Source organism: Chelonia mydas, chromosome 4 (genome assembly GCF_015237465.2).
Source record: "Chelonia mydas isolate rCheMyd1 chromosome 4, rCheMyd1.pri.v2, whole genome shotgun sequence".
NCBI lineage: Eukaryota > Metazoa > Chordata > Testudines > Cheloniidae > Chelonia > Chelonia mydas.
The window spans coordinates 67,941,644-67,966,706 of NC_057852.1; the positions used below are offsets into that span (position 1 = coordinate 67,941,644).

The 25,063-nt window shown below is 40.0% G+C and overlaps 1 protein-coding gene across 1 annotated transcript in view; it reads left to right on the forward strand.

Annotated features, from left to right (window-relative positions):
* Positions 1–25,063, forward strand: part of TLL1 (tolloid like 1) — a 204,754-nt gene that overhangs the window by 106,932 nt on the left and 72,759 nt on the right. Inside the window, exons 7-9 of the mRNA XM_007067044.4 lie at positions 9,694–9,872; positions 14,813–14,918; positions 17,870–17,994. Coding sequence (XP_007067106.1) covers positions 9,694–9,872; positions 14,813–14,918; positions 17,870–17,994 — 410 coding nt within the window. The remainder of the gene's footprint in view (positions 1–9,693; positions 9,873–14,812; positions 14,919–17,869; positions 17,995–25,063) is intronic.

Sequence of the window (25,063 nt, forward strand, 5' to 3'; positions counted from 1 at the left end):
ATGGATTTTATCCGGCAGGCTGTAACTTTTGTTAAAGCTAAACAGAGGGGAGGGGCTCTACCCACCCATCACCCATATGCTCCTATACCTGGCAGGTGTTACAGAACTCCTACTCTAGGGTCCATAACTCGGGGTAGTCTCTCCTCAGCCTACCTCCCAGGACTCAGCTCACTCTGAGGGGGACAGAGGGTGCAGAAGGGTGAGGACCTCAACCGACAAGGGCCACAAAGTCTGACCATATCCTGTAAGACAAAGGGCCTTCACCAAAATCCCAGGTTTTTACCTCTAGGAACTGTTCATTTTATCCTTTAACCCCACTGGGAACAGGGAGTGCCATCTTGATCACCACCCAATCCAGGCCCTCACATTCCACAACCATTTGTCAGTGCTTCCGTCTGACAGATGTGCCCATAATCTCTGAAAAATTCAGGACTTTTGTAATAGATATCCCTGTGCTGTATCACTGAACCCCCTGTCTCCAGGAATATGCTAGTGACCTCTCTATTCACTTTCTTCTTTGCCTTGTCCATGCAGGCTGCATCTGCAGCTCCCTGCCAAACCCATCTTGTGGGCTTTTCTGATCATACTAACATAACCGCTGGCCACAATTGCCTAACCCAGCTAACATCCCTCTGGATTCTATCCCTTAAATTGACTCCTGTGCAGCCCTTGAGATTATTCTCCGAGGTGGATAGTCAAGATGTGAGGGGGTCTGCTTTGTTCAACAATGAGAGTAGAAGTGACATGAGCTGATCCCACTGCATGCCTCTTCTGCCGAACCACTGGACGCAAAAAGCTTCAGACCTGAAGACTAGCTGAGATCTGCCGGCCATCCTGGCTGCCCTCTTCTACAGAGTGCTTCAGATCTGAATATTGAGTATGCTCTGGGTATCCTCTGAAACAAAAAAGCTTATGGGATTAGTTGCTTTTTACTCTTTTCCTAGGTGCAGACATACGTCCTGTAACACCTTGATTTCCTGTGCCCTTTCACCTCTACTTTCCATGGACCAAAGCCCCTGCAGACATTGATGTCACTGTCCCAGTCCTGAAAGAATGAGTACCAAATATACCTAGGTCAAGAACGTAGTAGCGCAAGGTTTTTCCTCAGTAGCGCAGGAAATTGGTATCTTGTTAGGAAGCTGCCATCACTGTGTGTGGACAGCAGGCCTGGCTGCAGGCTCTGGATTTTTAGTAAGGCTTTCACTGCCTTTACAGGGCACAAGTGTTTGTCTGCACATTCCTTCAACACCACATATGCCCTTCTGTTCTTTTTGAGGACCTTAACTGCCAGGACCACTGTTCCTGTCGATTTTCGTACTCTGTTAAGTTCAATGCTCCCTGGAACCTTCCCGCAGTTGCCAAAAGCACCAATTCCCTCACTTTAAAAGTGCCAAAGAGGGCAAAAATGAATACCACCCTAAATAAAATGGCCTCCCTCTCACAGCTGCAGACCCATCCTAAAGCCTTTAATAAGACTGGATTTTCACTGTTATAGGTAATGTTGTCCCTCTAGTGCCAACCCCTCCTGTACCACCCTTCTAAGAGCTTCAGTGGTAAAACAAAGCCTGCCTGGATCTGGGAAACCTGCCAGCCTACTTGAGTAGGACAGGCCTGCTATTTCTCCAGATATAGTGGAGAAAGCCAACCTGCAGTGGGTCAAAGACACCCCATATTGCACCATCTGGTGTGTAGGTATGGCCCACCCATGATGAAGCCCTTCCTGAGCCCTAAATGTCATCATGAATTCTCTAAGGCTGGCTCACAGGCGCTGCGGGTATGTCTACATTGCAGTTAGACACCCACAGTTTGCTCATGACAGCTGATGAGGGCTCACGAACCTTGGGCTAAGGTGGTGTTTAATGACAGTGTAGACATTCAGGCTCAGGTATAAAATGAAGGCCCTCACCAGCTTCATTACTTGAGCAGTCTTAGCCAATTGTATATTTACAATATGGACCACAGATTGTTTTTTGCACCAGAAACGCACTTTCTGTTTTAAAAGCTTTCTCCCCAAAAAGTGACTACCAGCATTATAGGAAAAACCTTGAGGAAGGTAATGTCTCTTGTAATGGCCAGAGCCACCCAGCTTTCTGGCCACTTCTGTGCACACCACCTTCCTTGAAAGTAAACCTGTGCCTCCCAAGATGTCAGATTGTATCTGCAGTTCAGTCTTGAGCAACCAGTCCAAACGTCATATTGAAATCCCATTAAACTCTTCCAGAAATCTTTCCCACACTTTAAAATGTCCTTTCATTTCCCTTGTCATTCTGACAATGGTGGGAGTTGTACACTCCAGAAGAACCTGATGCCAGATGGGTGAAGAATGCCTGACTAGGAGCCACCACCCACACACCTTCCTGACGCTTGGACCCTCACTTTCCCCAAACTTGGACCCATGGACCTCCTGTATAAAGAATTTAGGATCCCATCCGGGAGGAATGCACTCCTCTGACCCACCACCACCGAAGTCCTGCTCACCTGTTCTCCTCGTCCCCTGACTCATTATCTGCATCAGTTATCTGCAGGCCATTGGTCTTACCTGTCTTCCTTTGCATACTATTGGCAGCAGCTGCCATAAAATGTGTCTTAAAATTGATGGTAAATAACCCTTTCTCTGCTGGAATGGAGCTGTGCAGGCACCTGCTCCAAGTTAAATTTTATGAGCTTCGGAATGCTGGCCAATTAGCACTCTTCCCACCCCCCACCTATCTGCCCAATGAGTGCCAGAGACACCAAGGATGGTGAGGAGGAATTACTTGGTGTCCCTCAGTGAGTGACTCCCTCCCTCACTGTTGAGGCTGTCGTCCTTCTCTGCCAGGAACATCAAGTTCCCCCACCAGTTGAGGAGGGTGGGTGGCATTTCTGAATATTGAGTAATTGAATGAATGCCCACTCTAAACAGTTTGCGAACATTTAGCAATTTGAAATTATTTCTAGTAAACTATTCAGAGAATAGTTTTGAATATCAAACAAATCAGTAAAAATCAGTAAAAATCAGTAAAAATCATGATCTATTTGTGGACAATTTGTGGAAAGGACCAAAAGGGATAAATTCATCAGATTAGAACAAATATTGGCCTTCTGTATTCATGTGCCATTTTAGAGCCTAGTCTGGGAATAAATGAGTAAGCTACTACAAATGGAACAAAAGATTGTGTATATTTATATATATATATAGTCCAAAATTAGAATGTAAGGAAAATAATGTGGTTTTGACTACAAGCCTTTTACCAAGAATTATATATGAAGGCGGAAGAAAACTGCTAACAATAATTTTCCGTACAATTTCATTCCTGGTGAAAATGTCCAAGGCAGACCACTATTGCTAACTTTATTTCTGTATGAGTGCCAATCCAATTTCCACTTTACCTAGAGGCATTTTGGATTGTGAATGGAAGGGGTGTGCTTTCACCAGTAAAGTGATTAACAAAATTGCTTCATATTGAGTTCTCTTGTGAATTACAGATTGTTTTCCTCTCTATGTAACCAGAGTAAAGGGTGTAATCTGAGTGGGTTTGTGGAGTTCTGCATCATTTTCATCCACAGCACCATGCAGTTAATGTCATGGTGAACTGCTATTATCATTCAATAGGGTGCTTTAAAGTATCACATTCTGTAGTGTGCAGCTGTTTAACCCGCCAAAAAACTGAGACTATGATCCCGGAGGTTTCCCCTTCCCACTCATCAATTTTAAGACACATTTTATGGCAGCTCTGTGGGGCTCAAAGGGCCCTTATTTTTCAAAGAATAGCGGTAGTGATCACTGCACTTTCTCTCTGCCAGTTGTTTCTCTTTGCTCACCATTATTGATCAGCTAGCCTGATTACATGGAATTAGAGATTCATAAATAGTTACCATCTTCAACTGCTGTCTGGTGCAATAAAGATTAAAGAGATCAGGAGCTTTAAAGTCTGCCTGTTGGCTGAGTTTGAGAAGGATGACAAGTGCTCATACTGTAGAGAGATGCCTGGGCCTTGTGCCAAGCGCACGTAAAAGTGTGGTCACAACAAAGGTCTTGCAAATCAGTGCCTTTTGATGTATAACTTTGTAATATTCTTGACCCTTTGACTCCATTTTGTTGTCTGAGTGATCAGAATGTTGTAACTTAATTGGATAAATCTGATGTGTGCATGGCAGGGCGCTCGATGCAGTAAATCCTAATGACCCCCCCACTCCCCGAGGATTCTATACTACTACTGTTATTTTAAGACGCAGTGTTTACTGTTGATGGCTGTTCTTCTTTGAAGTAGAAAGAGAATCAAAGAGCTAGTCTGCAATCTGTGTGAAGTGCTTGAACTCCATTTAGTAATCAAAGTTAAGTAATTGCCAATTTTTTAAAAATAGGCTGATACTCTGTTTTTAACATAATTTGGCTGCTCAACTTGAGATGCCCGAGGGTGCCTGATTTTCAGAAAGGCCTGTCCATTCACCTTCTGAAGCCAGGACACCTTTACAGTATCTCAAGTTGAGCACCCAAAATTACTGTTTACTTTTGAAAATCTTGCCCACATTGTCTCGCTTTAATGGGAATAGCAGTAAAATTTCACAAAATCAAGGAATATACTGTAAAAAGCGACCTCATTTTGTGATATAAAACCCAAAGCTCCCTCGGACAATATTTTACACTACTGTTATTCAAAGGCAAATAATTAGTATTTGTTTACATATCAAACATTTTATGTGATTCTATGTGCTGTGATGGATGTTTTAGGTTTTTTTCAAATCCCATTGCCTAGCTTTTGGAACTAATAGAGCAGAATCTTGAAAGGTTCTATGTTTCTGTTTGAGACAGTCAGAATAAAGAAGAAGCAGCAGAAGAAAAACAGTGAAGAGTACTGCCTGTGGCTGAATTTTCTAGGACTATGCTATTGCCTCATGATTTGAAAAAGTAATTGACAGTGGGATATAAGACACAAAATAGGCTGGTATAATACTGACTGAAGGTGCTGTAGCCTTCTTTGTAAATACAAGGGAATTGGCTCAAACTAAAATAGCCAATCCATGTGTTTTATTCTATTTAAAAATGTTTCCCCTCTAAATATGCAGTCTCAGTTACCCATTGTTGAGGCTCATCTGCGATTGAGTTAACAGAGTCATGTAACCCTCCAGTAACAGAGCTCTGGCAGTAATATGGTAGCATCTTGGATAAATTATAAATTATTTTTAGTTTATTTTTTCCTTAGATTGCATTTTGAAAACAGTGGTGTATAGATCACTTGAGGGTTACAGAGAGGAGTTGCTCACATTATGCTGGTACCTCTTCTCTCTTCTTGCTTCTAGCTATCAGAGGGGTAGCCATATTAGTCTGTATATGATGATCAGGTGGTTATCTTCTCCTATTTGCTATACAGGAGCCACAGTTTGGTGGCACCTTAAAGACTAACAGATTTATTTGGGCATAAGCTTTTGTGGGTAAAAACCCCACTTCTTCAGATGCATGGAGTGAAAATTACAGATACAGGCAAAAATATCTGTCTGTATCTGTGCGAGTTTTTTCATACAGCTAAATTCAGTACTTGGTACCATGCAAGGCACTGAATTTAGCAGTATGAAAAGACAGGCATAAATATCTGTCTGTATCTGTGCGAGTACCTGTAATTTTCACTCCATGCGTCTGAAGACGTGGGTTTTTTACCCACAAAAGCTTATGCCCAAATAAATCTGTTAGTCTTTAAGGTGCCACCGGACTGTGGCTCCTGTACAGCAAACAGGAGGAGATAACCACCTGATTTGCTTCCAGCTGTTTCTGTAGGTTTCCAGACTCTTCAAGGAGGGCCTGCAGGATTAGAATAATAGAAATGTGGGGCTAGGAGTGACCTCAAAAGGTTATTTAGTCCAGCTGTCCACAAAGAGGCAGGACCAAGTGTACCTAGACCATCCCTGACAGGTGTTTGTCTAAGATGTTCTTAAAAACCTTCAGTGATTGGGATTCCACAATCTCCCTTGGACATGTATTCCAGTGTTTAACTACTCTTATAGTTAGAAACTTTTCCCTAATATCTTATTTACATCTCTCTTGGCCCATTACTTCTTATCCTACCTTCAGTGGACATGGAGAACAATGGATCACTGTCCTCTTTATAACAGCCCTTAATATATTTGGAGACTATTATCAGGTCTTCAGTCTTTTTTTCTCAAAACTAACCATGCCCAGTTTTTACCCTCTCTTTATAGGTCAGGTTTTCTAAACTTTTTATCATTTTTGTTGCTCTCTTCTGGACTCTCTCCAATGTGTCCACATCTTTCCTAATGTGCAGTGCCCAGAATTGGACAGAGTACTCTAATTGAGGCCTTACCAGTGCCGATTAGAGCAAAACAGTTACATCCCATATCTTACAAATGACACTCCTGTTAATACACTCCAGAATGATATTAACCTTTTATGAAATTCTGTCACATTTGGCTGCTACTCTGAAACCTGTCACATTGTTGACTCTCATTGAATTTGTGATCTACTAGAACTCCAAATCCTTTTCAGTAGTAGCCTAGCCTAGCCAGTTATTTCCCATTTTCTGGTTGTGCATTTGATTTTTCCTTCCTCCGTGTAGTACTTTGCATTTGTCTATACTGAATTTCATCTTGTTCATTTCAGACTAGTTCTCCAATTTGTCAAATGCCTTTCCAATTCTAATCCTGTCCTCCAAAGTGCTCGCGGCCCCCTCCCTGCTTGGTGTCAGCCACTAATGTCAGCGTATTCTCCACTCTATTATCCAAGTTATTAATGAAAATATTGACAAGACAGACTCCTTCAGCACTCCACTAGATATGCCTTCCCAGTTTGACAGTGAATCATTGATAACTATTCTTGGAGTGCGGTCTTTCAACAAGTTGTGCCTCCACCTTATAATAATTCCATTTAGACCATATTTTCCTAGTTTGCTTATGAGAATGTCATGTGGGACATTGTCAAAAGATTTACTAAAATCAAGATATATCATATCTACTGCATTAAAGAAGGAAATTAGGTTAGTTTTACAGATTTGCTCTTGACAAATCCATGCTGGCTATTCCTTGTAACTCTATTATCCTCTAGATGATTACAAATTGATAATTTAATAATTGGTTCCAGTATCTTTCCAGGTATTCAAGTTAAGTGGAGTGGCCTCTAATTTCCTAGGTCCTCTTTCTTCTCCTTCGTAAAGATAGGTACTTTGTTTGCCCTTCCCCTGTTCTTTATAACCTTATCCATCCTCCATGAGTTTTCAAACGTAATTGCTAACAGTTCTGAGATTGTTTCAGGTAGTTCCTTAAGTACCCTTGGATGAATTTCATCAAATCCCTTTTTGTTAATATTAATTGTGTCGGATATCTGGTCACCATTAACCTTTTTAATGAAGACTGAAGCAAAATAGGCCTTAAACATCTCAGCCTTCTTCATATCATCAGTTATTAGCTCTCCTTCCCCACTAAGTAGAAGAAGTACACTTTCTTTCATCTTTCTTTTGTTCCTAATACATTTGAAGAACCTCTTCTTATTGCCTTTTATGTCCCTTGCTAGGTGTAATTCATTTTGTGCCTTAGCCTTTCTGTTTTTTCCTCTACATCCTTGTGCTATTCCTCTGAACTGCTCCTTAGCAATTCATCCATGTTTTCACTTTTTGTAGGATACTTTTTTTTATTTTAAGGTCATTAAAGAGCTTGTGATGGAGTCATATTCACCTCTTACTATTTTTGCTATATTGTACGCAGTAGATAAAGTGATAGAGACAGATGTGTGTCAGAAATCTCAGCCAACCATTTGATCCCAAATATCTCTCCATCCCTATAGGTTTTGCTTTAGTCTCCATTCTTTCCTTTTCCTGTCATAGTGAGCAGACTACATTTTTCCAGACCTTCCAAAAGAGCAGACATCTCAGAAAACTGCTGAGTATGGATGCTGAAAAGGGCATACCAGCTCCATTAGTTTACATTGGAATCATGAAAGCACAGAAAAAAAGGAATGAAAAATGAGAGCAGTTGTGAAGCTGGCTTTTTTTTTTTTTTTTTTTTTTACCACTCCTCAGAAAAATATGACTCTTCTGGATGAAGACTCTTATCCAAGAAGAAGGGAGAGGGAGAACAAGTAGACCATTTATTTCTGGACTACAATCTCCCAGTATTGAAAGATTACTTTTGTGGGCCACATTATCTGTCACATATACCCAGAAAAATCTCAGCGAGGGGGAGAGATGGCATTCCTGTTTACTCAAGCACAGGAGTGTCATGGGATTCTAAACCTCATTTCACTCCATTTCAGGATTATCTACAAAGTATTCATCTCTCTTCTGTGTTTTGTTCTGTGAGATGTTAGGTAAATCTTCAAAGGTTTATGGTATCATTAACATTTAATATTCTAAAACTCTGCAACCATAATTAACGAAGTAGCTTGAATTTTCAGATTAAAAATGAAAGATTTACTTAGTAGCCAACCAGAGTTGAGTGACTATGAAATCTGGATGAGTGTTGGTACAAAGTACAACAGAGATAGACACAGCAGGAATCTACCTCTGCTCCCTGCTGCTTCTTCTCCTCGCCCCCACAGCTATCTAAGTCTCGTTGAAAGGTTGAGATTTTGGAACCGAACTCATAGCTTTTGTGTTCTTATTAGAAAGAAAATTTTGTTCGGCCTCAGACCATTTGGTGGTTCTGGAATGAGTCAGAAATACAACAGGAATGCTATAGAGGGGGAATCGTGTATTTTTAGAGTTGAGGGATTTTATGGAGACACAAGTCTGTGGGGCCAGGTGAAAGGTTTGGGAAAATAGATGTAGACACAATAGTTTTCTAATTCAATTTCTGATGTGATTTAGGCACCAATCATCAAAGCACTTAGGTACATGATTAACTTTAAGTATATGAATAGTCCCAGTGAAATCAATGGAGTTACAGTGGTATGAAAACTAGTGTTTTACTATTGAGAGGAGACTACATGAGAGAAGATTCAAGTCCAGTATGGTTAGTCATGGAGACTTTACTTTTGTTCTTTTTTTATTTTTTATTTATTTGTCATAGAAAGCATTTTTAGATTTTAAAATAGGTTTTGCTCTTTGCGTACTGAAGTGGAACATTCCCCGTCCATTAGTTCTTAAGTGAGGGCAACTTCTCTCTCCAAGCCAGAAAGGATGAAGATGTGGAGGGTTTTTGGTGTGGACTGTCTCCTCTACGGGGGAGAAGGGGGGGAAGATGTTTCTTCATGGATCCTTATTCAGGGAATGAGGGAGAGGAATTTGAAAAAGCTGACGGCAGCACTTCCTAATGATCCAGAGACGGCTGCAGTAGGTGCTCCATTCCCAAGCAGAGCAGTAGAGGGCCAATCACATCCCCAGCACATCTGGTGGTGTTATATGTGCTACTCTCATATGAAAGACAGCACAGATGCAGCACAACACCGCAAAAAGATGGATTTTAATCACAGCCATTTTATTTTATTTGTTTGTTTTGGTGTATAAATCTCCTTTGTTTTTCAGAATGACTCCAGGGACACAAATCACAGTCCCATTGGGTCACAAGTGGCACCTTGGATAAAGAAATTCATTCTAATAGTTATATATAATAATACTCTGTATTAACTACTGTAAATACTAACTTCAGCTTGTTGTAGCATTGTCATGTAATGTACTGTATTGATTTTTTTTTTAAATTACCCTCTAGCAAAATTTTATTTTTAAGTCGTTTTCTTGAAAGTTTTAATCTCTATTGACATTTTTATTGCAGGTGCTGTTCTTATGTGGGTCGAAGGGGGAATGGTCCTCAGGCTATATCTATTGGCAAGAACTGTGATAAATTTGGAATTGTTGTTCATGAACTAGGGCATGTGATAGGCTTTTGGCATGAACACACACGGCCAGACCGAGATGACCATGTAACCATCATTAGAGAAAACATCCAGCCAGGTGAGACAATTTGCTTAGGGTTCTTAGGTTATATTATTTCACTGTTTATTTTTGTTTTATTGAAGATTGTAACAATTTTTACATTTTTAAAATGCGTCTTTTCAATTCAAATAATTGCAATTGAGATTCTGAGTGTTCTTAGAAAATTCACCATTCTAATAAACTAGCCAAAATTAACATTTTTACATTTACACCATTCTTTTTATCTGGAGGGACCCCAAAATGATTCAAACTGTATACAGTTTATACAGTACCACTAAAGTATGAAGTATACCACTGGAGTGGAGAGAAACAGCCAAATAGCCAGTTAAGCAACCTGGAGGGACTTCAGGGAAAACCACTAGTCTTATGAAAAGAGCCATGGGACCTTTCATGTTCATACAGTGGAGGCAGGACTGTGGTTTCATGTTAAAGATAAGTACAATTGTGACAAGGCTTGGAAAATGAACTAAACATTAACAGAAATTGTTTTTTGACAGAAAATTTAGTTTTTGTCTAAATAACATTTTTTGTGACAAGTGTCTGCTTTATATGGGAACATTTGAGTTTTCATCAAAAATCAAAAGTTTTCTGTTTTCAGTCAGAAAATGTTTGTTTTTTTCAATGAAAAGTCAACATTTTCCATGGAGGAGAACCTTTCCAGCCAGCTCCATCCAATGCTTACTTGCCCTGGGTCGAAGCCTATTCACCATGTTGAACTATACTGGTGCCTAAGCCTCACCTGCACCAAGCCACACCCCCTACTATATGTTCTCCTACTGATTGTATACTACTGGGCGTGGGTCTGTTGGGTGAACTCAGTTCTTCTAATTAGTGCTGCCCACTCAAATAACACCGGCTAACTTAATTCATGCTGCCTCCAATAAATGAGTGCTGGGCCACTTCCCATACTCCTAAATAAAATAATTAAGGCTGTTTTGCTCAACAATAAAGTCTTGCTGGACAGCATTCTCCCTACCCATTCATTAAATAAATATATGATCTCATCCCTTTCCCACACACGTACAAGTCCACAAACCCTCTGCTGCAGTGGCACACACATGACTATGTACCATGATCATCCTGCAAAGCCTTCTACTTCAGGAGGAAGAAGTAGTAGGCTCCTGCTTGACAACCCTGCTTCTTAAAAGTGGTAGCAGCTGCCTCCCACAACAGCTTCAGGTGCCTGATAACACTTCCAAGCAGTAGCAGCACTGAAACTGTCTATGCAGACTAAGCAAGACGCCACTTCATTGGTTTACACTTGGTTCACAATTGGAAGGTTTTCGTCATAACCATAAAGGCTAGAAATTTAATTTTTAATAAGAAGCTAATGACACTCACCCGGGAAGTCTTGACTTGTATGATACTCAGTTTACCGAACTGTGAAGTAGGCAGGTTGAGATTATCTTGTCAAGATATAAACCTATGATTCCAGAGACTCTGTATTTCAAAGTTGATGTTTTAGATGCTAAAGGCGTGATTTTCAAAATTTCAGAAGCCCATGTTGACGTGGAAATATGCCTTTGCAATTTTGCATCAAATTTGCATGCACAGTAATGATGATTGTATACATAAAAACCAATATTGGTATGCAAATTGATATGTGGTTATCTGACTAGCCATTTATACACCCATATTTAAATGCATTAACAAATCAGGTTTACAATCTGGCCCATACAATTGACAGTTTTATTCTTATCAACCATTCTTTGCAATGCTTGTCTGACCTGTTCTTGTTGGAACCAGAGTTGGGCTACAGAAGCTGATTTTGGCCCACAGAGACAAGGACAGAAGAGCGTCCCTGAGAAGAATAAAAATCGCTGTTTCTGCTAGCATGCAAATACTGTGCTTGATTCTAGAAGCCTAGACCTTATGTTGCTGCAGATGCATTTATTCTTACAAATTACTCATATTTAGTTCAGGTGAGTTCTTCATGGCACAGTAACAATTTTGAAATACAAAATTATGTTTAAACTTCTAGGAGATAAAAATGGCTTTTGGTAAAATATAGATTATAGTTCACAAGCAATTTAAATTGGTTTATTAGCAATTTTCATTTTTATTATCAAATGTGGACTGTCATGCTGAGCATGAGAAGCAATGTAATCTAAAGGCTAGGGCCCATGCCTTGGAATCAGGATGCCTGTGTTTATTCCTGGTTCTGTCTCTGAGCTGGGTGACTTTGGCCAAGTTACTTCATCTCACTCTGCCTAAGTATCATCATTTGTAAAATGGAAGTAATGATACTTAGCTGCTTTGGAAAGCATGTGGAGATCTACAGATGAAAAATACTATGCAAGAGCAAAGGGTTATATTTATTTATTAGCTATTCCAGTCACAACAGCAGAGCATTCTGCAAGAGACAACAGATGACAGCTATGATCTAATCTAATTTTGTTGTCACTTCTTTTATGCCTAATACATAATATTTTAGCAATATTTCTTCCTTTAATTTGCCTTATAGCAAGATCAGATTGTTAGTTTCCGTCTCCTGACAACAGGTTGAGGCAGAACAAACTTGCATTGTCAGTTTCTTTCTCGCTCTCCTTCCCCCCTGAGGCTGTCTATCCCCTTTTATAATATAGGTTGACAATCACTAATCAGATTGTGCCAGTCAGCAAAACCTGCCTACTAAAATCATTGGCACTACTCACAGTAATAAGCATATAGGTATATAGGCATCTAACTCTCATTGATTTGAATGGGCATTAGGCACATAATTATCTTTGAGGATCTGGGCCATATTCCTTAAGCAAAGGTTTGTACTAGAAGTGCAAATGTTGGCTTGCTCAAGGAAGGTCCATACCTTACCTAACTTTGTCTTGATTGCTCATGCACTGATGACTTGATAACGTATGATTACTCCCTAACTTTTTCACACATGCACATAATTTTTGATTACATTTGAATAATAATACATACATAATAAACACAAATAATAAATACATCCTCAGCAACTTTTTCACATATACAGGATTGACAATGTGCAATGTGTTACGTGTTTGTGGGGGAAGTATGAGGTTGTAATTAAAGTTTTGCATTGTACTGTGAGGGAGATGTGTAGTCTTTAGAGTGTTTCCTTTACAGTTGGAGTTGAGTTCTTTTGATGATAGAAACAATCTGTTGCTGTCAGTGGAAACATCCTGTGTGGTCTAAGAAGGGTGCTATAACTTGGCAATCCTAGCTTTTTAGGATTTTCACTGGGGGAGAGGGTGTCACACTTAGCCAACTTAAATCCCTTTTAAACATTTCCAGAATGGAATTATAATAACGGCTCAAGTCTCAAAAGAAATATGAAGGTACAGATTAAACAGATATAGGATATTTTAGAGTCCTACAAAATAAATAGCCTAACAGGATAAAATAAAGAGAACTTATTTTTCAGTATATGGGGTTTTTCTGCTTTCATCTTAAGAGTGCTTTTGTTTCATTTGTTAACCAATTGCTCAGTGTTTGTGCAGCAGTGTTTTATTTTGCTTTTAGTGCCTTATTTTACCAGATGGCTTGGGTAAAACAAGAAACTAAATTACACAGCTCTTAAACACACACAACATAACATGCAGTTTCGAAAATCTCTTTAAACTAAGTCAGTCTCGTTATGTTTTAAGTGTTACATTACATGCAACTGATATAGGCTAAGAGTTAAAGTTTGTACCCTGAAAAAGCCATTGTATGATTTCTTGGTCGTAAAGTAATATTTACATTTTTTAATTAGTGGTGCAATGAAGCTGTTAAGAGTCCCACCATACTCCTTAGAATGGGACTTTGAGCAGGACTGGCAGGGAACAGACACTTCTCATGGATCTTATTCTGAAGGATTGAGAGAAGTTCAGACTCCTCCCGCTACCCTTTGAGTCCACACATTGCACGTGTGCTCTTCCCTGCTTCCTTGTGCTGCATCCTGGACTCCTATGTGTGCTAAAAGGGGTTGGGTGCAGTAACTGCTCCTTGTCCTCCTTCAGGCTTTGCCTGTGATTGGTGGATTCATGTCACAGGGAGAACTTGTTGCCACCTGGACCTGCATGTGAATGGGTACAGTATGTACCTTCCTCCTGGGTTGGGCCTGCCATTCTCAGGCCACCCACCCTTCGCCTTGTAAGCTTCCACCTTCCTCCTTAGTTCCTAGCTGAAGCTTCTAATGTCCCTTCTTGTCAGACACTTTGGGCTTAGTCATCGGTAATTGGAGTCAGAAAGGCATTTCCATCAAGAGGAAATTGGCATGTGCAGTGAGGGTGTTTTTGATTTTCTGTTAGTATCCGGGAAGTTTGGCCAGTATTGTTTGTTAATGTAGGTCACAACTTTTGGCAGGAGTCCAGTGGATCTGGGTTTGAGCAAAAGCCAGTTTGCATACTTGTATACTGACAAGGACCAGTGGCTTTGGGCCGGGACTGGTGGTTGCTTGAAGGACTCGAAGTGAACCTCTATTTCTTACACAGATCCGGGCATCCCTTACATGTGCCCCTAACAGTTGCATGAGGTTAGGGTGGGAGGGGTAGCTGGAAGTTGGCGCAAATAGCTGTTGTGGTAGATGGGGACTGAAAGGGTAGCCTCTACTTAAGCGAAGTCACTTTGGTAGCCAGCCTGTGGAATCCCCACTGAACAGCTATCTGCTGAACTGTTTGTGGTGGGGTGTATTTTTTTCTTCTATCATTGATGGCTAAGTTAATGAATGTTGTGGCCTCCAAGTTTATCACGAGTTGGTGTTCTGTGTCTTATTCACTTACAGTGCACAGGTGAATGAAACAGCTAATTTATATGTATAGTAGAATAAAGTTAGTAGCGGGTGTTCTAGGTGCATGGATCTTCCTCCATTCATCCAGTTAATAAAAGAAATTAACTACTCTGAAGCGCTAGATTCACTAAGATCCATGAGTTTCTGTGAATGGCATTGTAGCTCTTTTACCCCTTCCCAATTATCAAAAGATTCATCTGAGACTTTGCTTATGACTCATTTGTAGGTCAGGAATACAACTTCCTGAAGATGGAGCCTGGAGAGGTGAACTCCCTTGGGGAACCATATGATTTTGACAGCATTATGCACTATGCCAGGAACACCTTCTCAAGGTTGGAGTCTCAGGTTATACCTTTTGACTTTTAATTCCATTCCTGTGTGTGAAAACTAGGAACCATAGATTTAACAATGGCATTTCCAGAACAGCTTTAAAATATTGTATTCCTTCCGCAGAGAGTGTTCCAACAGAAGTCAAAACACAGCTTGTTGGTTTTCTTTAAATCCAACTATATAGGATAATTTGATTATTTTTTTAGAAAGACATCGCTTAATGTCCCCTCATAATATTCAATTTCAAAACAGCCTTTTAATCTTATTTTAATTTAGATTTAATGTAAAGATAACCTGGAAACCTCATTTCATAATAGTTGTCTATTATTTTGTAAAACCTCATATGCTGCAAAAAGTTAAATTTAGAAGAATCAAGCACATGAAATATTTAGGTATGTGTTCCTTTCTCTTAGAGTGAAATTCATGTCAGTACATAAAGTCTATGTAATTTGTGTACCTCTGTGGGTGCAGAGAGTGAGATGTAAGTCTGGAAAAGGTACCCCACAAACCAGGGCCATGGGAAAGGGCAGGACTAGACTAGAGACTGCAGCTCATTCTGTGCTGCTCATGGTGTTAGTGACATTAGAGCCACACAATCAAGAATCCCATTTTTCCCACATTGGGAGCTCCCACATTGCTGCTCCACTGCCGGTTGTCCTTGCACAGCCCGTCTATGAAATTTGAGTGTGGGAAAGGGTCTGACACCCATAGTGCTGATTATATTTCATACCCTGTAGCTCAGCCACTAACCACCCTATGAAAAGGTTATCAGTGTAATGCTAATGGAACCCACAAGGGTAAAGTCTGTGGAGGAGGATTCAGGTTCAAGTCCCTTTTCCATCCCAGACTTTGTGTGAACTTGGGCAAATTGTGTATCCGCTGTATGCCTCAGTTGCCTTCTCTAATATAAGCACATAGCAGCATGTACATTAAAAAAAACCAGCCTACCAAAACAGAACACTTCACACACAATCCTCCTCCAGGAAGAAGATGAGTGTGGGAATGAAACACACATGACAGATGTTATTTAATGCACTACTAGAAGGTGCTCAGATACTACGTTGAGGAGGGTGGCATAAGAACTTATATAGAATAGAAAAGAATAACCATAGTCTTAGTGCTCTGTAATTACTACCACATGAAGATTTGGTTTCTGATCCTAGTCTCAGATGCTCCAGTCTGGCAGAAACTGAGAGTGGTATAGGGAATCATATTCTACCCCTAGGCAGAAGAGAGTGTTTTGTATCACTTACAGAAGTCCTTAAGGCCAATAAGGGTTGCCATTGATTATGTTCAGAGGGGGAGTCCTATTCAGTGTGGAACTTTACCATCTGTTAGTAACTAGTATTTCCTTTAGTCACCAGGACCAGGTCAACAAAGACCACAAAACTTCATGAAGTAATAGCCACAACATATAGATAAGTATTAAGACTATCAAGGGCTTGTTGTTTCCATAAGCCTTTTTAAGGTGGTGCTGGGGACCGCAAAAGAGGAATTTAAAATTTTAAATTCACTTGGTTGGTCATTTTCAGGTTATACCAGTGGAAAAATAAAATTGTTTCTCGTTAAAGTTGCTGTTTTGTTTTACAAAAATCCTGCTTTGTTCCTAGAAATAGTTATTCAGGTGGTCAGTTAGTACTTTGAACTGTTTCTTCTAATATTTGAAATAGAAGTATTTCCTACAGTCTGTCTTTATGGAATAATTCCAGTGATGTCATCGGGAGTTTTATGTGTGCAATGACAGCAGGATATAGGCCAGACATTCAAAATGGCCAATCTAGTGTACTTTAAAAAGCAACCTCTATTCCTAGGCTCAGATTTCTGCCTTAACACTATTATTATTATGTATTATGAAACCACATTATGCAGTCAATACTGATAAATGGTAATACAAGATTTTAGCTTTCCGTGTATGTGCTACAAGTATAAATGAGTATCAAAAATAAGAAAGAAAATCTAGCAAAATGTGTAAGAAGCCCAGTGACATGACATCAGAATTCAAAGGTTTTCAGACTCTGTAGCATGCTAATGGAACATATTTCTTTGTTCATATTGCTCCTAATATTAATTTAATACTACCAAAATTAACTCATGAAAAATCAGGTTTTTAAAAAATCAGATGTAAATCCATCAAACCAAGGACATTCTGAGATAAGATTAATACCTAATCTTGTTCTCTGGTACATCAGAGTCATTTGGAGTAATTCTGCTGAAATCAAATGAGTTAGCATGGATTTGTAATCGAAAGCAGAATTTGGCTCACCATTCATGTCTTAGCAGCGGCAGGATAGCTCAGGGGTCTAACACATAACAGAAGAATGCTCTTACTACATACCCTTACATTGAAATAGCTTAGCACAGTTGCATGAATTAAAGATGCATTGGCAACCTTAATTCTGAATCACCCTGCTTTTCATGGCTGTAAGTAAGACCTTTAACACCTCCTTGAAACTTCATTCAGAACAGGGACTTCGGAGGAAGAATTTCACAACAAGGCAATGTGTAATTGTTTGTGTTTTTTAAATATGGAATGCTTCACGAATTTGCGTGTCCTCCTTGCCAGGCAGACAAAACAGGCTAAGCAAACAACAGATCCTGTCTTCAGTGTGACAAGTGCTAGGTCCCAACAATCTTTTTCATTGAATTTAAATTTGAATAGGAAATTTCTGGGTTGTTATTATCTATTCAGAATACAAAAGTAGTTGCCAGTTTGCATTAAAGCAAGACTATTTTCTAATATCATTGCTACTGTTTAAGCCATTTTTTAAACTTGGGGAATTTTTCTTTTTCTTTGCTTTTGTTTGTTTCATATTTTGCATTTTACCTTTTTAATTATGCCAAATGTGTTTATTATTTATAAAATAAATATTATATAATATAAAAACAAGGACAGTTTTATTAAAAATTGCTAAGGTTTTATGAGTCTATTTTTATTGGGTTTTTTTTTTTTTAGGGGTATGTTTCTGGATACCATTCTTCCTTCCCGTGATGATAATGGTATACGACCTGCCATTGGTCAGCGTACTCGTCTAAGTAAAGGAGATATTGCACAGGCAAGAAAGCTGTACAGATGTCCAGGTATTTCACCATAAAAACACACACACACACACACACACACACAAGCATGCTTCACTATGTTGTTGAAGAGAAATAATAAATCTTTTCAGTAGTCTGTTTACTAATCCATTTCCATGCTGGCAAGTGATGTGTACAGGTCAAGAATCAGATCATAAAAATGTTGCAGGTGAGGACTGTGGAATGCAAAGCTTTTACGTGTAGATAAACTGCCTGAAACTGAATTTACTCATGTGACAGTTCCATTCTTGCTTGCGTTAGTTTTTCAGTGACTAGAAAAAATAACATAATACTTTGTCAGTTCTTATTTACATTTTGTAATTTAAAACCCGAGATATACTTAGATAGATTATAGCGATTTGTAGTGTAACACGACATTGGAATCTGAGTGTCCTCCAAAGGATCATTCTCAACATTTTTGTGTGCACATAAGTATGAATGGAGTGCAGAAATGACATTTTTAATCAATAAACATATTACACCCCTGCAGTAAGTTATATCTTGTAGACACATTTTGCCTATTCAGAATATGAAAATGTGCAATTTAAAACTACAAATTAAGTGAATTATAGGTGCACTGATAAGATCAGATACAGTTACATGTCTATTATAGTCAGTGTTTGAATACCATCAGCCTAGTTATACCAATTCTTTTAAAACAGTTTTGAAGTAGAGTTATAGTCTGATCTCTCAGACACTGATGTAAATCTGAGCAACTCAGTTTAAGCCAAGGGGCTCAGTCCTTTACCACTGTGGTGTGTGTCAGAGATGGGAGAGCAGGCTGTGATTTCCCAATTATGGGTTTGGCTGGGGCCAGTTCAAAATTTAGTGTAATTTAGAGCAGCCTCAGGGTTACCACAATGGCCATCTACCTGCCAGAATTTGCCAGAGTGCAGCATGCTCTCACCATGCCCCATATAGTGGGCTAGGAAGGACATGATGGCTGGGAGAATTCCCACCTGATTGTTGAAGCCAGTTATATGGCCACTTTGTACCACTTGAGCCACAAAAGGACTCAGGATTGAGCCAGTGGATTGCTTGAGATTTACATTAGTGTCAGTGAGATCAGAATCTGGCAAAGGATGTGTGTATGCACACAACACAAAGTAAGTGGCATGAGAGTTATCAGTTGGCTAACAGGTTTCAGAGTAACAGCCGTGTTAGTCTGTATTCGCAAAAAGAAAAGGAGTACTTGTGGCACCTTAGAGACTAACCAATTTATTTGAGCATAAGCTTTCGTGAGATACAGCTCACTTCATCGGATACATACTGTGGAATGTTTAGAAGATCTTATTATATACACACAAAGCATGAAAAAATACCTCCTCCCACCCCACTCTCCTGCTGGTAATGGCTTATCTAAAGTGATCACTCTCCTTATAATGTGTATGATAATCAAGTTGGGCCATTTCCAGCACAAATCCAGGTTTTCACCCCCCCCCACACACAAACTCACTCTCCTGCTGGTAATAGCTTATCTAAAGGACCACTCTCCTTACAATGTGTATGATAATCAAGATGGGCCATTTCCAGCACAAATCCAGGGTTTAACAAGAACGTCTGGGGGGCGGGGGGAGTAGGAAAAAACAAGGGGAAATAGGCTACCTTGCATAATGACTAAGCCACTCCCAGTCTCTATTCAAGCATAAGTTAATTGTATCCAATTTGCAAATGAATTCCAATTCAGCAGTTTCTCGCTGGAGTCTGGATTTGAAGTTTTTTTGTTGTAAAATAGCGACTTTCATGTCTGTAATCGCGTGACCAGAGAGATTGAAGTGTTCTCCGACTGGTTTATGAATGTTATAATTCTTGACATCTGATTTGTGTCCATTTACTCTTTTACGTAGAGACTGTCCAGTTTGACCAATGTACATGGCAGAGGGGCATTGCTGGCACATGATGGCATATATCACATTGGTGGATGTGCAGGTGAACGAGCCTCTGATAGTGTGGCTGATGTTATTAGGCCCTGTGATGGTGTCCCCAGAATAGATATGTGGGCACAGTTGGCAACGGGCTTTGTTGGAAGGATAGGTTCCTGGGTTAGTGGTTCTGTTGTGTGGTATGTGGTTGTTGGTGAGTATTTGCTTCAGCTTGGGGGCTGTCTGTAGGCAAGGACTGGCCTGTCTCCCAAGATTTGTGAGAGTGTTGGGTCATCCTTCAGGATAGGTTGTAGATCCTTAATAATGCATTGGAGGGGTTTTAGTTGGGGGCTGAAGGTGACAGCTAGTGGCGTTCTGTTATTTTCTTTGTTAGGCCTGTCCTGTAGTAGGTGACTTCTGGGTACTCTTCTGGCTCTATCAATCTGTTTCTTCACTTCCGCAGGTGGGTATTGTAGTTGTAAGAATGCTTGATAGAGATCTTGTAGGTGTTTGTCTCTGTCTGAGGGGTTGGAGCAAATGCGGTTGTATTGCAGAGCTTGGCTGTAGACGATGGATCGTGTGGTGTGGTCAGGGTGAAAGCTGGAGGCATGTAGGTAGGAATAGCGGTCAGTAGGTTTCCAGTATCGGGTGGTGTTTATGTGATCATTGTTTATTAGCACTGTAGTGTCCAGGAAGTGGATCTCTTGTGTGGACTGGACCAGGCTGAGGTTGATGATGGGATGGAAATTGTTGAAATCATGGTGGAATTCCTCAAGGACTTCTTTTCCATGGGTCCAGATGATGAAGATGTCATCAATATAGCGCAAGTAAAGTAGGGGCGTTAGGGGACGAGAGCTGAGGAAGCGTTGTTCTAAATCAGCCATAAAAATGTTGGCATGCTGTGGGGCCATGCGGGTACCCATAGCAGTGCCGCTGATCTGAAGGTATACATTGTCCCCAAATGTAAAATAGTTATGGGTAAGGACAAAGTCACAAAGTTCAGCCACCAGGTTAGCCGTGCCATTATCGGGGATAGTGTTCTTGACGGCTTGTAGTCCATCTTTGTGTGGAATGTTGGTGTAGAGGGCTTCTACATCCATAGTGGCCAGGATGGTGTTATCAGGAAGATCACCGATGGATTAAGTTTCCTCAGGAAGTCAGTGGTGTCTCGAAGGTAGTTGGGAGTGCTGGTAGCGTAGGGCCTGAGGAGGGAGTCTACATAGCCAAACAATCCTGCTGTCAGAGTGCCAATGCCTGAGATGATGGGGCGCCCAGGATTTCCAGGTTTATGGATCTTGGGTAGTAGATAGAATATCCCAGGTCGGGGTTCCAGGGGTGTGTCTGTGCGGATTTGATCTTGTGCTTTTTCAGGGAGTTTCTTGAGCAAATGCTGTAGTTGCTTTTGGTAACTCTCAGTGGGATCATAGGGTAATAGCTTGTAGAAAGTGGTGTTGGAGAGCTGCCGAGCAGCCTCTTGTTCATATTCCGACCTATTCATGATGACAACAGCACCTTCTTTGTCAGCCTTTTTGATTATGATGTCAGAGTTGTTTCTGAGGCTGTGGATGACATTGTGTTCCGCACGGCTGAGGTTATGGGGCAAGTAATGCAGCTTTTCCACAATTTAAGCCCGTGCACATCGGCGGAAGCACTCTATGTAGAAGTCCAGTCTGCTGTTTCGACCTTCAGGAGGAGTCCACCTAGAATCCTTCTTTTTGTAGTGTTGGTAGGGAGGTCTCTGTGGATTAGTATGTTGTTCAGAGGTATGTTGGAAATATTCCTTGAGTCGGAGACGTCGAAAATAGGATTCCAGGTCACCACAGAACCGTATCATGTTCATGGGGGTGCAGGGGCAGAAGGAGAGGCCCCGAGATAGGACAGCTGCTTTTGCTGGGCTGAGAGTATAGTTGGATAGGTTAACAATATTGGTGGGTGGGTTGAGGGAACCATTGCTGTAGCCCCTTGTGGCATGTAGTAGTTTAGAAAGTTTAGTGTCCTTTTTCTTTTGTAGAGAAGCAAAGTGTGCGTTGTAAATGGCTTGTCTAGTTTTAGTAAAGTCCAGTCACGAGGAAGTTTGTGTGGAAGGTTGGTTTTTTATGAGAGTATCCATTTTTGAGAGCTCATTCTTAATCTTTCCCTGTTTGCTGTAGAGGATGTTGATCAGGTGATTCCGCAGTTTCTTTGAGAGCTTGTGGCACAAGCTGTCAGCATAGTCTGTATGGTATGTAGATTGTAATGGATTTTTTACCTTCAGTCCTTTTGGTACGATGTCCATCTGTTTGCATTTGGAAAGGAGGATGATGTCTGTCTGTATCTGTACAGTTTTTTCATGCAGTTGATAGATTTCCACTCCATACGGCTAAATGCAGTGCCTTGCATAATGACAGGTTGGCTAACAGTTATACATTGATTTGGTGAATTAAGAAGTTCTTCCATGTACACTGTACAGAGTTGTAGGGTGACCAAGGAAACCATCTTCTATAATTTCCTTTTAAAATCATTTCAACAGCCTGAAAAACCCTTTAGGAGCAATTTTTAAAATGTTATTTGTAATTTTTTACAATATAAATAGATTTTAATAAATAAGATACTTGCATAAATACATTATGCACTACTCAATAAATCGTCAAAGAGTAAAATATGCACGGGGGAAGAGAGTCTTTTTGTCTTACAAGCACTTAGGAATGATATACACCTACAGGCACCAGCGAAATTCTTGAAGATGAAGAGAGTCAGTAGAGCCAAGAACGCTGTGCGTTCAGTCAGTATTTGTGTGATCAAAATGAATGAAGTAAACACCTCATTATATTCTGACAATATGTAGTACATCTGAATGACACCCTAGGCATGCATTTGTTTTTTTCAATCTATTTGGAAAATAGATTGAAAACTAAAACTAACCTCAAAACAAATGTTCAGGGAAAAGAAGTTTTTATGTTCGCCATGATGATTATTCATAACTGGCCATAGATATTGTCGGTGTTTTGTTCTGCAGTGATCTTTGGGTCTGCAGGAGTCTGGCTTTACAATATCATACAATGCTTCTGTTTTCAATATGCTTTGAAAAATAGTAGCTATTATTTGCAGCACTGACAGACTAATACACTCATTGGAATGAATGGGACTAGTTGAATGAGTAAGAGATGCAGGAGTATGTCCCTTTTTTGTGAAACACTTTGGCAAATTTTGGGACGAAGGTTGTTGTATAAGGATCTGGTTTACTTGCATGAGTTAGTCCTATCACAATGAGTAAGAATGCTCATGTGAGTAAAACCACAGGATTAGCTCTAAATGTAAAATATTATTATTTAATATAAAATGGTAAATGTCCTCCATTAGTAAAATATTGAAAATGAAAAAATGCTTAAATTGCAAAACATACAGCAAAGATTTCCAAAATTAACATCCAATAATAAACAAAACAACCTTCAGAAACTGGTACACTATTGTGATTAAAATATATTTCACTGCAGACGGTAAGGAATATTAAGAGTTAATAGAGACATATTAAGCTTTCTGTTGCATGTGAAACAAGATGGGATCATGTTAATATAGCAGGCTGTGAAACTTCTGATGTTTGTTGTATTTCATAGCTATGCTATATTACCTGTATGGGTTGGAAAATGCTAATCACAATGTTTGCTTGTGGTAGAACAACAGTGTTATTAATAGTGTGAATATTTGCATAGTTTTCTACTTCTATGTTTTAATTACATTAATTTTAATAAAATAAAACGTAGACACAGAAGATAATCATTTGAATGACATGATTTTTATGGAATATATTCAATTTGGGGCTTTTTAAAGGAATTCTTATGTACTTGACTGTATTCATCCTGATATTTCCACTTCCAAATCTCCAATTAGTCCTATAATCAGAGGCTATCCAGGAAGCCATCTATTGCTTCTGAGGGATTACAAATACTTGTGTGGAATCCTGACCATGATCAGTACTCTGTACTGAGGGTTATTTAGAATAAAGCACCTGAAGAGTTGCTGGGTGAATATTCCTGTTTCTCCAGCTTCTCTAGCCTGTGGGAAAACAGCTTCACTGGTGTTTAGTTAGTGTCATTACCCTAGAAAGTTTTTACAGGATGAGACACATATTTCAACTTTGGAGAGACTGGGTGATAAAATGATATGTCCTGTTTTCACCAGGTGTGAAGGTGCCAGGACTATAAGATTTATAAGATAGGAGTTTGATCGTTTGTACTTTTTAGTTTGGATTGTGGTTTTTGTGACCTGTGTCAAGGAGAAAACAGCTACTGATTTGGCACGGTTACTTCTTAATATTAAGTAAACAGAAAATACTCTTCCAGCATTTTGGCCCACGTGTGCAGACTCTGAGTCTTTGAAATTTTACACATATATGATTAAGAAAAAAAGGAGTAGGAAAAATAAATGAAGGAGAAGATGGACATTGATAGGTACAAAGCAAAAGACAGATGAGTAGGAAAAAAGGGGGAAAGGAAGGAGGGGTAAATATGGAGAGGAGCAGGTGGAGCAAGGCTGGCAGTAGAGAGTTTAGGAAGGAAAGAGGCAGGAGGAGAGAAGTTTTGCCAAACAACCAGAGTTTAAATTGTGAAAAGCAGTCTCATCACATCATTGGTGTACTGGGACTGTGAAGTTCTTGAGGGGGAGGTCCAGTTTCTTTCCTGTCCTGCTGCTGCTGAAATGGTCTCTGCTGTTCCTAGATTTAATCCCTGGAAAGTCCAGCTTTGCTTCTTCTACACTGTATAATTGGTCCAGGGAGGGGGAAGAGAGGCTTCAGAGGCTTGGGAGGGAGAGCGGGCCGCAACTTCTCCCTTTCCCATTCCTGCTGTTGCTGAGGAAGACCCTGCTGCTCCTGGGGCCTGGCCCAGACCTCTGTTTGGTCAGAAATAGTTGGCCACTAATTCTATGCTCCTTATTTTCTTCATGCCCAACTTGAGACACCTGGAGTCTGATTTGCAAAAGTGCTGAGCACTCACAGCTGCAACTGGTGTCAATAGGAGCTGTGTTTTGAACATATAAAATGTTAAGTACTAAGAAAAATTGTGCCGTAGGCATATAAGGTTTGCAGCCCAAAATTAGTGGATGCTTGACAATTGTAGCCTTAATTTCATGTGCTTCAGATCCACACCCATAAACTGGTGATACTTAATACCACTTTACCTTTACAACACCCCTGTGAGGTAAATTCATTACTGTTTGAACCACTCATATACTGT